At 48.2% G+C, this 12,528-nt stretch overlaps 1 protein-coding gene across 1 annotated transcript; it reads left to right on the top strand.

Annotated features, from left to right (window-relative positions):
• The first annotated feature begins 8,449 nt into the window (after positions 1-8,449).
• On the top strand, positions 8,450-12,039 carry Rt1-ec2 (RT1 class Ib, locus EC2). The gene is given in 7 exon segments (NM_012645.1): positions 8,450-8,531; positions 8,733-9,002; positions 9,172-9,447; positions 10,512-10,787; positions 10,882-11,003; positions 11,397-11,444; positions 11,577-12,039. Coding segments are annotated over 5 exon segments (960 nt in total). The 5' UTR covers positions 8,450-8,458; the 3' UTR covers positions 10,947-11,003; positions 11,397-11,444; positions 11,577-12,039.
• The last annotated feature ends 489 nt before the right edge of the window (positions 12,040-12,528 follow it).

Below are 12,528 nucleotides of genomic sequence, written 5' to 3'. Positions count from 1 at the left end.
TGTAACTTGGGTACCGATTCCTGAACCTGGACTGTCTTACCTTTTCCATCTGGTGTTCTGGAGTTAACTCCCTGAAGTCTCTTAATCTCCACCCCCAGCTCTGTGCACCTGGGTCTTGCAGCTGATGCACCTGTGGTTGCTCTGCCTTTGGATGGCTCTGTATGGCAGGAGAGCAAAGTCCCCCTCAGAGGCCTGTGACCATTTAAATCATCTCATATTCATAGCACTAAAGACACGGGAGGAGGAAGCTGAGGGAACAACCTGACAGCTCAGCAAGGAACCTTTATTTTCTTAACTACATATGGAATATCTATTTACCAGCCTGATGCTACAAGTAAACTCCAGCTCTTCAGAAATCTGTCTGTGTCACTCTATCAGTCTAGTCTGCCTTTCTCTTGAGCTCCTGAAAACCCAAGTGTGTCACGCCCACCTCGACCGGCAAGGAAGACGCAACACAGTTGGATCCTTCTCAATCAGCTTTTATTGCAGGAACACCTCATTGATGATAAGGGGACCCAGAGGAAAAAAGGCACTTGCCTTATATACAAAACAGACTGTGGCTGTAAATTTGACCACTGGGGATTGGTGGAGTATGAAATAACCTATTTAGCATGAATATCACCCTGGCCTTGTAGGTGCTGGGGGTATGCCAACACATGCGCTGTAGGTGTTTACCACAAACGACCACTGGATGTCGGTGCCATCTTTAGCCGCTCCCTACATTTCCCTCTTTTTTGTTTTTTTTAAAAATGAACCCATTAGCTGGAGGTAGTGGTCTGAGAGAGGTCAGACATGCCTCACAGAGTGTCCAGCTCGGCCATGGCGAACCACTCTTGCAGTTAGGACTGCACCCCAATGGCTAGAGATGACTTATGTACAACACACCGTTCTGGGCTATATGTGTGTGTTTAATATTAGGGGAGAAACAGAGCAGAGGGGCATAGGACCAGCCCGAATGTTCAAACAGGGCGAGGCCACCTCTGTCTATGACTGGTCATTGCTCCTGTCTTAGGTCGTTCCTCTCTAAAAACTCGGCCTTACCCGTCACTAGAAATTAACTCTATCGCCACCGGGCTCCTGTCTTAGGTTGGTCCGAGCCTGAGGAAAGTTGCCTGTCTCTGCATACAATGACTTCACATGACAGTGACAAAATATGATCTAGGGCGAACTCTCAATCTTTCAGAGAGGCCAGCCATACACTGGGAGAAGCACCGCTTTCAATGGCCGCCATAGCCTGGTAAACAATCGCTTTGTGTCTGGCATGTTCTCGTTGTAAACGGCAAAAAAGTCATAGACATACTCCACATCCCAAGAGGACAATGGCCCCCCAGGCAAACATGCCAGCCCATACTTTAAAAAAATGAGAAAGCATTGGTGATCCACGAGGTGAAATCCCCAAACGTGATGGGTTCCACTCTAGTGTTGTTAAGGACAGCAATCTGCATCAGCAATTGTCTCGATAATTGTTCCGCTTCTATGGACCAGTTTCCTTTCAAATAATTTGAGATTTCTTTGCTCTGTTGAGAATACTGAGAAAAGTTAGCTTGCAATCATAAGCCTCTAAGAGAGGAAACGCAGGACAGCTGTGTCATATGATATAATGCCTCAATTTGTTCTTGAAGCAAATCTATTCGTTGGTTAGCTAATAGAAAGCCAGATGCCAAGTGGGCATTAAATTCTTCTTGTATCTCCAATGCCACTGAGGTTCTTTCTACAATCTTATTGATAGTCTCAGCCGTCTGTATTTGATTAGTCATAGGTTTAGTAGCAGCATGGCAATCTGCAGCAGAGCGGCCATGCGTATCCAAAATTAAGACATTTAGAGTAAAAAGAGCTAAAGACAACTGTTCTCTTGGTGTTTTGCCGTAGCCAATTCCCCCTTTTTGTTTTTGTAAGAGCTCTTTTAAAGTATGATGTGTTCTTTTTACAATTCTTTGGCCTTGGGGATTGTATGGCAATCTTGTAGTATGTTTGACCTGTATTGTTTGGCAAAATGTCTGAAAAGACTTTGTAGTGTAGGCAGGTCCGTTGTCTGTCTTGAGGCTGTCAGGCTTTCCCCAGGCTGTCCAGGCCTCTAAGCAATGACTAATGGGCCTTTCACCAGTCATCAGAGTGGCATGTATAATGCCAGAACAGGTGTCAACAGAAACATGTGTATATTTTAAATTTCTAAATTGAGATATGTGTGTAACATCTATCTGTCAGAGTTTTAGTGGAATTAGACCACGAGGGTTAATTCCCACCTGAGGAGGGTGGTGAAACTGAACACAATTTTGGCAACATAATATTACATCACGAGTTGTAGCTCTAGAGATTTTAAATTTTTGTTGAAGAATGAAAGCACGAACATGAAACTTTTGATGAAATTCTCTGGCGAGATCAACTGGGGCTGCATGAAAAATAAATTCTCTACGAGTACTAGCATCCACCAGAGCGTTATTACTGGCCATGGGACCAGGCAAATTAGTATGAGCTCGAATATGTTGTATGAAAAACTTATTTTTCCTGGCCCAAATTAATTTTTGCAATTCTAAAAGAATTTGACATACAGTACTAGTCGACCTAATTGGCCCTGTAATTTCAAGTGAGCGCACAGCATTAACCACATAAGCAGAATCAGAAATTAAATTGAAAGAATCATGAAATCTTTTAAAAACTTCTAACACAATTTTACATTCTGTAATTTGGGGGTGCCTGGCTCCTAGGATAAGAGTTCTATAAAAATATTATCTCAATTTAGACCTGTTTCTCTAGGTTGGCTTATGTCACATATTGTCTAGAATGACTCCGTCTAAATTATCAGTTTTATGTCAACTTCTTGTTATAGATGTTATAATTTTTTAACCATATCTAATAACTTAAAGGCCAATAATCTATGACCAAGGCATGTAGAGCATATTTATATATTTAAAACCAGTCAGAAACAAAATTGAAGTGGTTACACGTGTCTTTAATATTTAGACCAAGCACCATTTTTGTTTTTTTAGCTGTGATTTTAAAAGAAGCACCTTGTCATCTGCTAAGTCTAATAACAAGTCAGGGATTTTTCTAAGAGAAACAGCCATCAGCTCCCATACCAAGAAGCTGAGGAGCTGCTGGTGCCTTTAAGATCAGCTCCTGTAGATGTTCTGTCCCCGGGCAGCTTCTCCAGCTGACCTAGGCTCCTTGTTGCAGGTACAGGGCTCCAAAGGCTGATTGAAACTGTTTTTTATTTATTTATTTCCTTTTCAGAAACGAGTTAAGACCAAATTAAAGTGTGAATGACCTGTAGATAAAGTTTTTATCATTTTTTCTTTTGAACATGAAACATAAAACATTTAAACAACGAGAAACAAAAACCACAGACATAAACTGACAGACATGGACAGCTTGGTGCACCAAGGACAGACAATAGACATAAAGGGAAAAAACTAGATGGTGTCCCACTGAAGGGACCCAGATATCTTGTCTATGGAACCCAGAACCAGAAATAAGCATTTTCTCCAATAGGAGCCAGCAGAGAGGCAGGACGTCTCCTGTCTTTCTTCTGTTCCCAGGAGAGCTCTGAAAGTTTTTCTCTTTCTCCAAAGCATCTGTGGAGAGTCTGGGAGGACTGTTTTTCCCAAACCCATTCTCTCTCATGTCTAGGGTGTAAACTGTCTCTAATCAGGGTCCAAAGACTAAAACATAACTCTAAAAGAATGTGTACACAAAAACACTTTACCATTACCTTGTCTCTTTTTTATTACAAGTTTTACTCACGCTAGCCCAAATCATCGGAGGCCTTTTCTAGCCCATCTTACCCCAATACGTCCCTGTTTTATGGCTTCAGGAGATAAGGGGACACCAAAAGGTTTTATGGTCCCTGGTTCTTGGAACAGAGCTACTAAATCAGGAGAAGGATCGGATCTTCAGGTCCTCTTTATTTTTATCTCATCCTGTCGGAGTAAAAGTTTGTCAGAGTTGATGAAGCATCTGTATTTGAAACACATATGGTTAGTCTTGGGCCGACTGGTTTCCTGGAATGTTCTCTGTTTTAACTTTCACCTTTGGCTGTTGGCAGTTTGGCGGTCCTCGGGGCTTTTCTGTCCCCCAACCTGGGGCATTTTGACCATAGGGGCAGGAACTGGCTGCTGTGGGGATAGGATCAAAGGTACTCTCCATGTTAATGATGACTAACGAGAAAAATAACTTAATGCTGGAGACTGACTCCTCTCTTGGAATAAAGCCAACAGATAAGGCAGGCTCCCTTAAAGAACTTCTCTTAATGAGCACTCTCTTTCTGTGAGCAAAAGTTGAAGGTCAGGCCTTCAACTGGCAGAAATTCCTTTCTTGTTCTTGTTTTCCTTAGAGTCCTCCCCCACCTCACTCTCAGCCTTTCCAGATCATTTCTCCTGTAGCATTTCTAAAGCAGCCTGTCCCTTTAAGGTTCCTTGTTCCCAAGCAAAATGTAAATCTCTCCCAGTTTATCTCAGCTGTCTACCTGAGATTCTCAGAGACTGCAAACCAAGGTGCAATAGCATCGCATTCACTAAGAAATCTCTCTATAGTGTTTCTTTTATCCTAAGCCTTTTTTTTTTTAAACAGCTCCTGAAGAGCCAGAAAAATTGGGTGAGACTGAGCAGTCTCCATGTTCGCTGTAGCAGCTCCACAGCTAGTTTCGCTCCCCACTACTGTGGGGGCTGGGAGCACAAGCACAGATAAAACACTATGCTTCAAAAATTAAAGTTGGCTATCAACCAACACACTGCCACTAGAGTGGGGTCCATAAAATTAAGTTTCTTTTTACTACACCTGCTCCATAGCCGGAGAGAGGCAGGCTCTGGTTAAACTCCCCCAGTCTCCAGGGGTGAGACAATATCTGCCAAGAGCCTCAATTTGAGCGATAACAAAAGCTGTGTTGACTCCATAGGTTTTGACTGACTCTGTTAATTGTTTTATTGTCTTAAAGTCAACAGGTTCATGATGTCGCTGTCCAATTGTATCCAGAAAAACTGGAAAACTCAATCCTAACTCTTTATACTTCTGGGCAAAAAGAAGTACTTCCTGCAGACTTCACCATTGTTTTACCTTGAAAGTTATACGGTGGTGCAGGAGGTGCTGTTGGCATAATTGTCTTCTTATTTAAGTCCTTGATTTGTTTCTGCATAGCGTAAGTGCTTGGCCAGTCAAAATGATAAATCTCTTTCTCATAATGAGCTGCCTCTTCCTCAAGGTCAGCTAAGTCACTATCACTAAACTCTGAGTCACTAGACATCTCCAAGGTCAATGTCTTTAATGAGGGATAAATTTTCTTTGTTCCTTGATCCTGATTACTATTCCCGCCTTTGTCTGTCCTCTCCTTGATCTTTTCTGCCTTTTCTTTTACCTCTTTTCCTCCTTTTCTTTTCTTTCCTTCCTTCAGAACTTTCTCTCCTTCTGACATACTCTCCTGTTGCTCTGTAAGGATTCTCTGACCTGTCCTAACAGCTTCCTCACACCGTTTATCTTCTAAGCAGGCACGGACCATACGCCAAAGCGGCTTTGTCCCTGGTTTAAGCTTGCCCTCTGTAGTCTCCTTATCCAGATCTTTTCCTAGCTTCTCCCATGCTCTCAAAGTGACCCTGACACTATAAACCACGGGGCACAACGGTTACACTCATCAAGAAAACACAACAGAATTTTCTTATCAATTTTAAATCCACGCTGACCAAGAAGCTCCTGAAGAGCTGACAGGAGCGGGGTGGAGTGTGAGCTTCCCATGCTTTTATGACCTTATTTGCGATCGATTTACAAGCAAGGCGAGCTGGCAAGCTGGCGTGTTTATTTACACACGATCTTGTGGCTCATCAGTGGACTCTTCCCAACAAATGCATTCGTGCCCTGGACGGTGGCAATTCAGACAGAAGCAACACCACAACACAAAAAGAGTATAAGGCAAAAGTGCTAGTCCAACCCACAAAGGGTCAAATGGAAAAGACAACATTGCAGTGCTCCACAAACCCTTTTTTTTCCCTCTAAACCAAGGCTATCATCGACTCTGCTTCTCCAGAGAACTTTATTGTCCTACTAGGGAAATTCTATAATCCCTTATCCCGGAGCTTTATCGCCCCAATTTCAGGAACTTTACCGTTCCAATTCTAGGAACTCTATTGTCCCAAATCCGGCAACTAACTGCTCCTACTGGGAACTTACCGTCGTCGACCATCCTGAGGCTGAAAAAGTTCTGGATCCAGACGTGAGAAGATCTCGGTTCCCCGTACGGGCCACCAGTTGTCGCACCCACCTCGACCGGCAAGGAAGATGCAACACCGTTGGATCCTTCTCAATCAGCCTTTATTGCAGGAACACCTTATTGATGATACGGGGACCCCGAGGAACAAAGGCACTTGCCTTATATACAAAACAGACTGTGGCTGTAAATTTGTCCACTGGGGATTGGTGGAGTATGAAATACCTATTTAGCATGAATATCACCCTGGCCTTGTAGGTGCTGGGGGTATGCCAACACATGCGCTGTAGGTGTTTACCACAAACGACCACCGGATGTCGGCGCCATCTTTAGCCGCTCCCTACAGCCATGTTCAGAATGGATTGGGAGGTGTGACCTTGATGGAGGATGTGTGCCACTGGTGTGTGCACTGAGGTTTTAAAAGACTTTCACTGGGTTGGAGAGATGGCTCAGTGGTTAGGAGCAACGACTGCTCCTGAGTTCAAATCCCAGCAAACACACAGTGCCTCACAACCATCTGTAATGAGATCTGATGCCCTCTTATGGTGTCTGAAGACAGGTACAGTGTACTTTATTAATAAATTATATATATTATATGTGATAATATTTTATATTACATATATTATATATATATATATCAAAATTTTTTAAAAATTGACTTTCACTATTCCCAGTGTCTCAGTCTGTTACTTGCAAATCAAGTCAGGAGCTCTCAGCTGTTCCCCCACCACACCTCTCCTCTGCCATCATGGACTCAAATCCTCTGAAACTAGAGAACAGATTAAACATATTCTTTTATAAGATGCCTTGGTCATAGTGTCTTATCACAGTAGCTAAGAACTAACTAGAGCTAGTGTGCTGACACAGGCCTTCAATCCTATTGTGGGTGATTGAATAGGTGGCCCACATAGGCTCATGTGTTTGGATGCTTGGCCCACAAAGAGTGGCACTATTAGGAGGTGTGGCCTTGTGGGAGTAGGCGTGGCCTTGCTGGAGGAAGTGTGTCACTGAGAGGAAGGGCTTTGAGGTCTCTGTGCTCATGCTGTGCCCAATGTGGAATGAGAGCCTCTTCCTGGCTGCCTTTGGATCAAGATGTAGAAGTCTCAGCTCCTTCAGCACCATGTCTGCCTGCAGCTGCCATGCTTCCTGTTATAATGGACTAAACCCCTGAAACTGTTACCCAGCTGCTATTGAATGTTTCTTTTTAGAATTGTTGCCTTGGTCATGGTGTTTCTACACAACAATGAAAGGGAAACTAAGACACCCAGCCCTCAGGATGCAAAGGCCATGTATCTCTGGGAGGTCAAGGCCAGCTTGGTCTGCATAGTGAGTTCCAGGACAGCCAGAGCAGTGCAGACAGACCTTGTCTCAAAAAACAGAATAAATAAGAAGAAAAGTAACAGAGACAGATCCTTTCTGTGGGGCTGCCTACCCCAACTGCATCCTTAGGTCAGTCAGGATGGAACCTAAGAGCTTCAAGTTCCCATGGAAAACCCTCACAGCACCTAAGAGTGGTTCACTGAAACAGGAGCCGCCGAATCCTGGTGAGTCTGCTGGGCTGCTGTGGAGACCTGCATGGGGAGGGGACTGGAGTTCACACCTGTGCTCACCACATTTGTTGCTCTATGTGATGGGTGACTCTCTTCAGGAGCCCCCACCCATCTCTCCTCTTCTTTCCACTTCAGTTCTGTGGCTGCGATTTGGAGAGATCCACAGAATGAAGAAATTTAATATTTCCCCACACTACTGATCAAGTGAAGAGAGCCTGGTCTCTGTGGGGTCCGGGAGGGGCTCACAAGCCAATGCCTCCTCTTAAAGGAGAAGCATCTCTCCACTGCATGCACAAGGCTTGTGTTGTGATTGTGTTCCCGGAAGTGGCTTTTCTTCTAGAAGACTCCAGGGTCTGACTTATGAAGAGAAGAAGGAAGGGGAGGGTGGAGGAGAGCAAACAGGGAGCCTCTCCTGCGGGTGTCTCCTGGTGTCCACACAGCTTCTGGGTGACACCTTGACAAACAGCACTCTGTCCCTCAGGCAAAGTCTTAGTCCCCAGGCGGTGAGGTCAGGGGCGGGGCTGGGGATTCCCCATAGCCCCAGTTTCACTTCTGCTCCTAACCTGTGTCAGGTCCTTCTGCCCGGACACTGACGACCCGCTGGAAATTCTCACTCCCATTGGGTGCCGTGAACCCCGTGAACCAATCAGCGTCGTCATGGTACAGGAGTTATAAAGTCCACGCAGTCCGCGGAACTCAGACCGGTCCCGGATCGCACATGGGGGCGATGGCACCGCGCACGCTGCTCCTGCTGCTGGCGGCGGTCCTGGCCCCGACCCAGACCTGGGCGGGTGAGTGCGGGGTCGGGAGGGAAACGGCCTCTGCGTGGTAGGGCGGGGACGGCATCGGGGAAGCCGGGTCCCCGCGTCGCACACCAGACCTCCGCCCCTTCTCCACCCGCGTCCCTACCCCGCGCCCTGCTCCCCGCCCGGCCCGCGCTCCCGCCCGGGGTCCCGGGAGGAGGTCGGGGTCTCACCGCGCGCCGCCCCCAGGCTCACACTCGCTGCGGTATTTCCACACCGCCGTGTCCCGGCCCGGCCTCGGGGAGCCCCGGTTCATTTCTGTCGGCTACGTGGACGACACGCAGTTCGTGCGCTACGACAGCGACGCGGAGAATCCGAGATACGAGCCGCGGGCGCGGTGGATGGAGCGGGAGGGGCCGGAGTATTGGGAGGAGCAGACACGGGTCGCCAAGGGACAGGAGCAGGATTACCGAGTGAGCCTGAGGAACCTGCTAAGCTACTACAACCAGAGCGAGGGCGGTGAGTGACCCCGGGTCGGAGGTCACGACCCCTCCCGGTCCCCACACCGCCTGGGACCTCCAGGTCCCAAGTCCGAGGTTCGGAGCAGAACCGACCCGGGCCGGTTTCCCATTCGGTTTTGAGTTGTCCGCGGGCGGGCGGGGCCGGGTCTGACCGCAGGGTCCCGCAGGCTCTCACACCATCCAGAGGATGTATGGCTGTGACGTGGGGTCCGACGGGAGCCTCCTCCGCGGGTATGAGCAGCACGCCTACGATGGCCGCGATTACATCGCCCTGAACGAAGACCTGAAAACATGGGCTGTGGCAGACTTTGCAGCATGGATCACCCGGAGCAAGTGGCAGCGGAATGGTGCTGCAGAGAGAAGCAGGGCCTATCTGGAGGGCACGTGTGTGGAGTGGCTCCTCAGATACCTGGAGCGCGGGAAGGAGACGCTGCTGCGCTCAGGTGCGGGGGCCGCGGGCTTCTCCTCCTCTGCCCTCGGACTGGGGCTCAGTCCTGGGGAAGAAGAAACCCTAAGAAGGGTGATGCCCCTGTCTCAGAGGGGAGACAGTGTCCCTGGGTCTCTGGATCCCTCATCACAGTGACTGCACTGCCTCTCCCAGGGCCCAGCCTTCTCCCTGGAGAGTTCTGAGTCCCTCTCAGGAGGGAAGAGAGAATTTCCCCACTTAACAGCAGAGCAGGGGCTCCCTGCTGTCAGCCATGGCCTCTCCCAGGCCAGGTTCTCTGCCCACACCCACTCTCTGAGGACACTGACTCCTGTCCTGCTGAGTGTATCAGCCCTTGCACCTCAGCACCAGAAGTCTCCTTTACCTCATGGGAGACATGGACTCCACTACACTAGGCTGGTTCCCCCAGTTTCTAGAACTTTCCACAGAATACATTCTCACAGATCCCTCCCTGATGTGGGGTTTGCCTCCCTTCCACACCCCATTTCTCTCTCTTCGTACAGTGGTGAATGGTCCCAAGAGTCCTTGTGGGGCACCCTGGAGGAATAAATCTTGGGATTTCTTTTTCTTTTTTCTGTCTATTTTTCTTTCTCTCCCCCCGCCCCCCCCCCCCCGGAGCTGGGGACCGAACCCAGGGCCTTGTGCTTGCTAGGCAAGCGCTCTATCACTGAGCTAAATCCCCAACCCTTCAGTCTCTTTTTCTTATTTTTTACTTTCCTTTTTTTTTAAGGCATTATTTTGTTTCTAGTCAGTTTTTTGCTGCAAATACATATTAAATCAATTATTTTTCATTCCCTCTTCTGTTCTATGACCACCCATCTCATGCTATACAAGGACGGCCATGTTGACCCACTGGCTCATGTGGATTCTCTCTTAGCTTCTGAGTCCATCAGGAAAGTGTGCAGTTCTGTGCTGAGGGGACCAGCTCTCCCTGCAGCTCACTAGTGAGATGACAGTTGAAGTGTCAGACACACAGTTCAGTGTCATCATTGACTTAACTGTGTCTTATGTAGATTTCAGTTTGTCTTGTTAACTGTGTGATTTCTTAAATCTTCCACACAGATCCCCCAGAGGCACATGTGACCCTTCACCCCAGACCTGAAGGTGATGTGACCCTGAGGTGCTGGGCCCTGGGCTTCTACCCTGCTGACATCACCCTGACCTGGCAGTTGAATGGGGAGGACCTGACCCAGGACATGGAGCTTGTGGAGACCAGGCCTGCAGGGGATGGAACCTTCCAGAAGTGGGCATCTGTGGTGGTGCCTCTTGGGAAGGAGCAGAATTACACATGCCGTGTGGAGCATGAGGGGCTGCCTGAGCCCCTTTCCCAGAGATGGGGTAAGGAGGGAGCCATGTGTAGACACTTAACTGGCTAGGGCTGAGAGGTGGGGTCATGACCCCCACCTTCATTTCTTGAACCTGTCCTTCCCAGAGCCTTCTCCATCCACCGACTCCAACTTACTTCTGTTGTTCTTGGAGCTGTGGCAGTTTTTGTAGTTTTGGCCATCATTGGAGCTATGGTGGTTGTTGTGAGGAGGAGGAGGAGAAACACAGGTAGGAAAGGGCAGGGTCTGTTTCCCCTCAGCTTCCTTTAGAAGAGCGCTCTGCTCATTAATGGGAAGCACAGCCACACCCCTCATTGCTGCTGTCTCCAACTGGGTCCTCTGTCAGTTCTGGAAACTTCCTCCTGTCAAGACCTTCCTTGAACTCTCACAACTTTTCTTCTCACAGGTGGAACAGGAGGAGACTACACCCCTGCTCCAGGATAGTGTGGGGGGCAGGAGTGTCCCTGAGGGTATTGGAGTGAAGCTGGAGATGTTGGGAGCTTTGGGAATCCATAGTAGCTCCTCCAGAGAAATCTTCGGGGGCCTGAGTTGTACCATGATATGAATACATACACATACATGTATACATATATACATACACATATGTTTTGTTTTACCCTAGGCAGGTACAGCTCCCAGAGCTCCGTTGTGTCTCTCCCAGATTGTGAAGGTGACTCTGGGGTCTGACTGGGGAGGGACAATGTGGACCTGATTGGGTTTCAGGGACTCCCAGAATCCCCTGTGAGTGGAGGGTTGTTGGGCTGTTGTCTTCACAGTGATGGTTGTGACTCTCGTCCTCTAGCATGAAGACAGCTGCCTGGAGTGGACTGAGTGACAGACGATGTGTTCAGGTCTCTCCTGTGACATCCAGAGCCCTCAGTTCTCTTTAGACACCAGTGTCTGAAGTTCCCTGTGATTCTATGGCTTCAGTGTGAAGAACTGTGGAGTCCAGCCTGCCCTACACACCAGGACCCTGTCCCTGCACTGCCTGTGTTGCCTACCACATTCAGCCTTGCTGGTCCAGCCTGGGGGTGGAGGGTGGGGACATCTGCATCCTGTCCCCCTGTGCCACCCTGAGCTTCAGCCCCTCACTCCACACTGAGAATAAGAATCTGAGTGTGAACTTGATTGTTCACATCCTTGACACAGTGTGGATAGCTTTTTAAATTACTGGATGGAATACTTAGAGGTTTTTTGTTTTGGGGTTTTGCTTTGTTTCCTTTTGTTTATGAAAAAATAAATGGCAGATGGAGAAGCTTCCAGAATCTGTGTCACTAAGCTGTGTGTGTCTGGTGAGACAGGATGAGGTGGTGGGAGCTGAGTGTGGACAGGGCTGTGCCCAGGTGTGCTCAGTCAGTTCTTGTCTGTGATGGGCTCAGGCCTCAGCTCTTTCACCTCCAGGCTGTGCCTTCTCCATCACTGTGAAGACATGGGGAGAGTCTGTGATCACAAGGACACAGGGAAGGCCAGAGCCTTGTCCTGTCCCCAGGATTATGAGCCCCCAAGGCTGAAGATCAGAGACTCAAGTGGGGTCCTTTAAAGTGCAGGGTGCACAAGATAAGTCACTACATTTCCTCCCACCCACTTGATTTAGCTGCTAATGATGGGGTCAGGAAGCTGCCCTGGGCTCTCCCTGTGGCCATGCTGCTGTGGTGATTTCTGCTTCTCCTCTCCAGTGTCAGGGAACTGAGGAATAGGAAGTGCCTTTTTGTTGAACTTTCAGAAGCACATCCACAGCCGAGATAACTGGATTA

The sequence above is a fragment of the Rattus norvegicus genome, chromosome 20, assembly GCF_021556685.1.
Source record: "Rattus norvegicus strain SHRSP/BbbUtx chromosome 20, alternate assembly SHRSP_T2T, whole genome shotgun sequence".
Classification (NCBI taxonomy): Eukaryota; Metazoa; Chordata; class Mammalia; order Rodentia; family Muridae; genus Rattus; species Rattus norvegicus.
The sequence above is the reverse complement of the archived record's forward strand: the minus strand, read 5'-3'. Positions and strand labels throughout refer to the sequence as shown.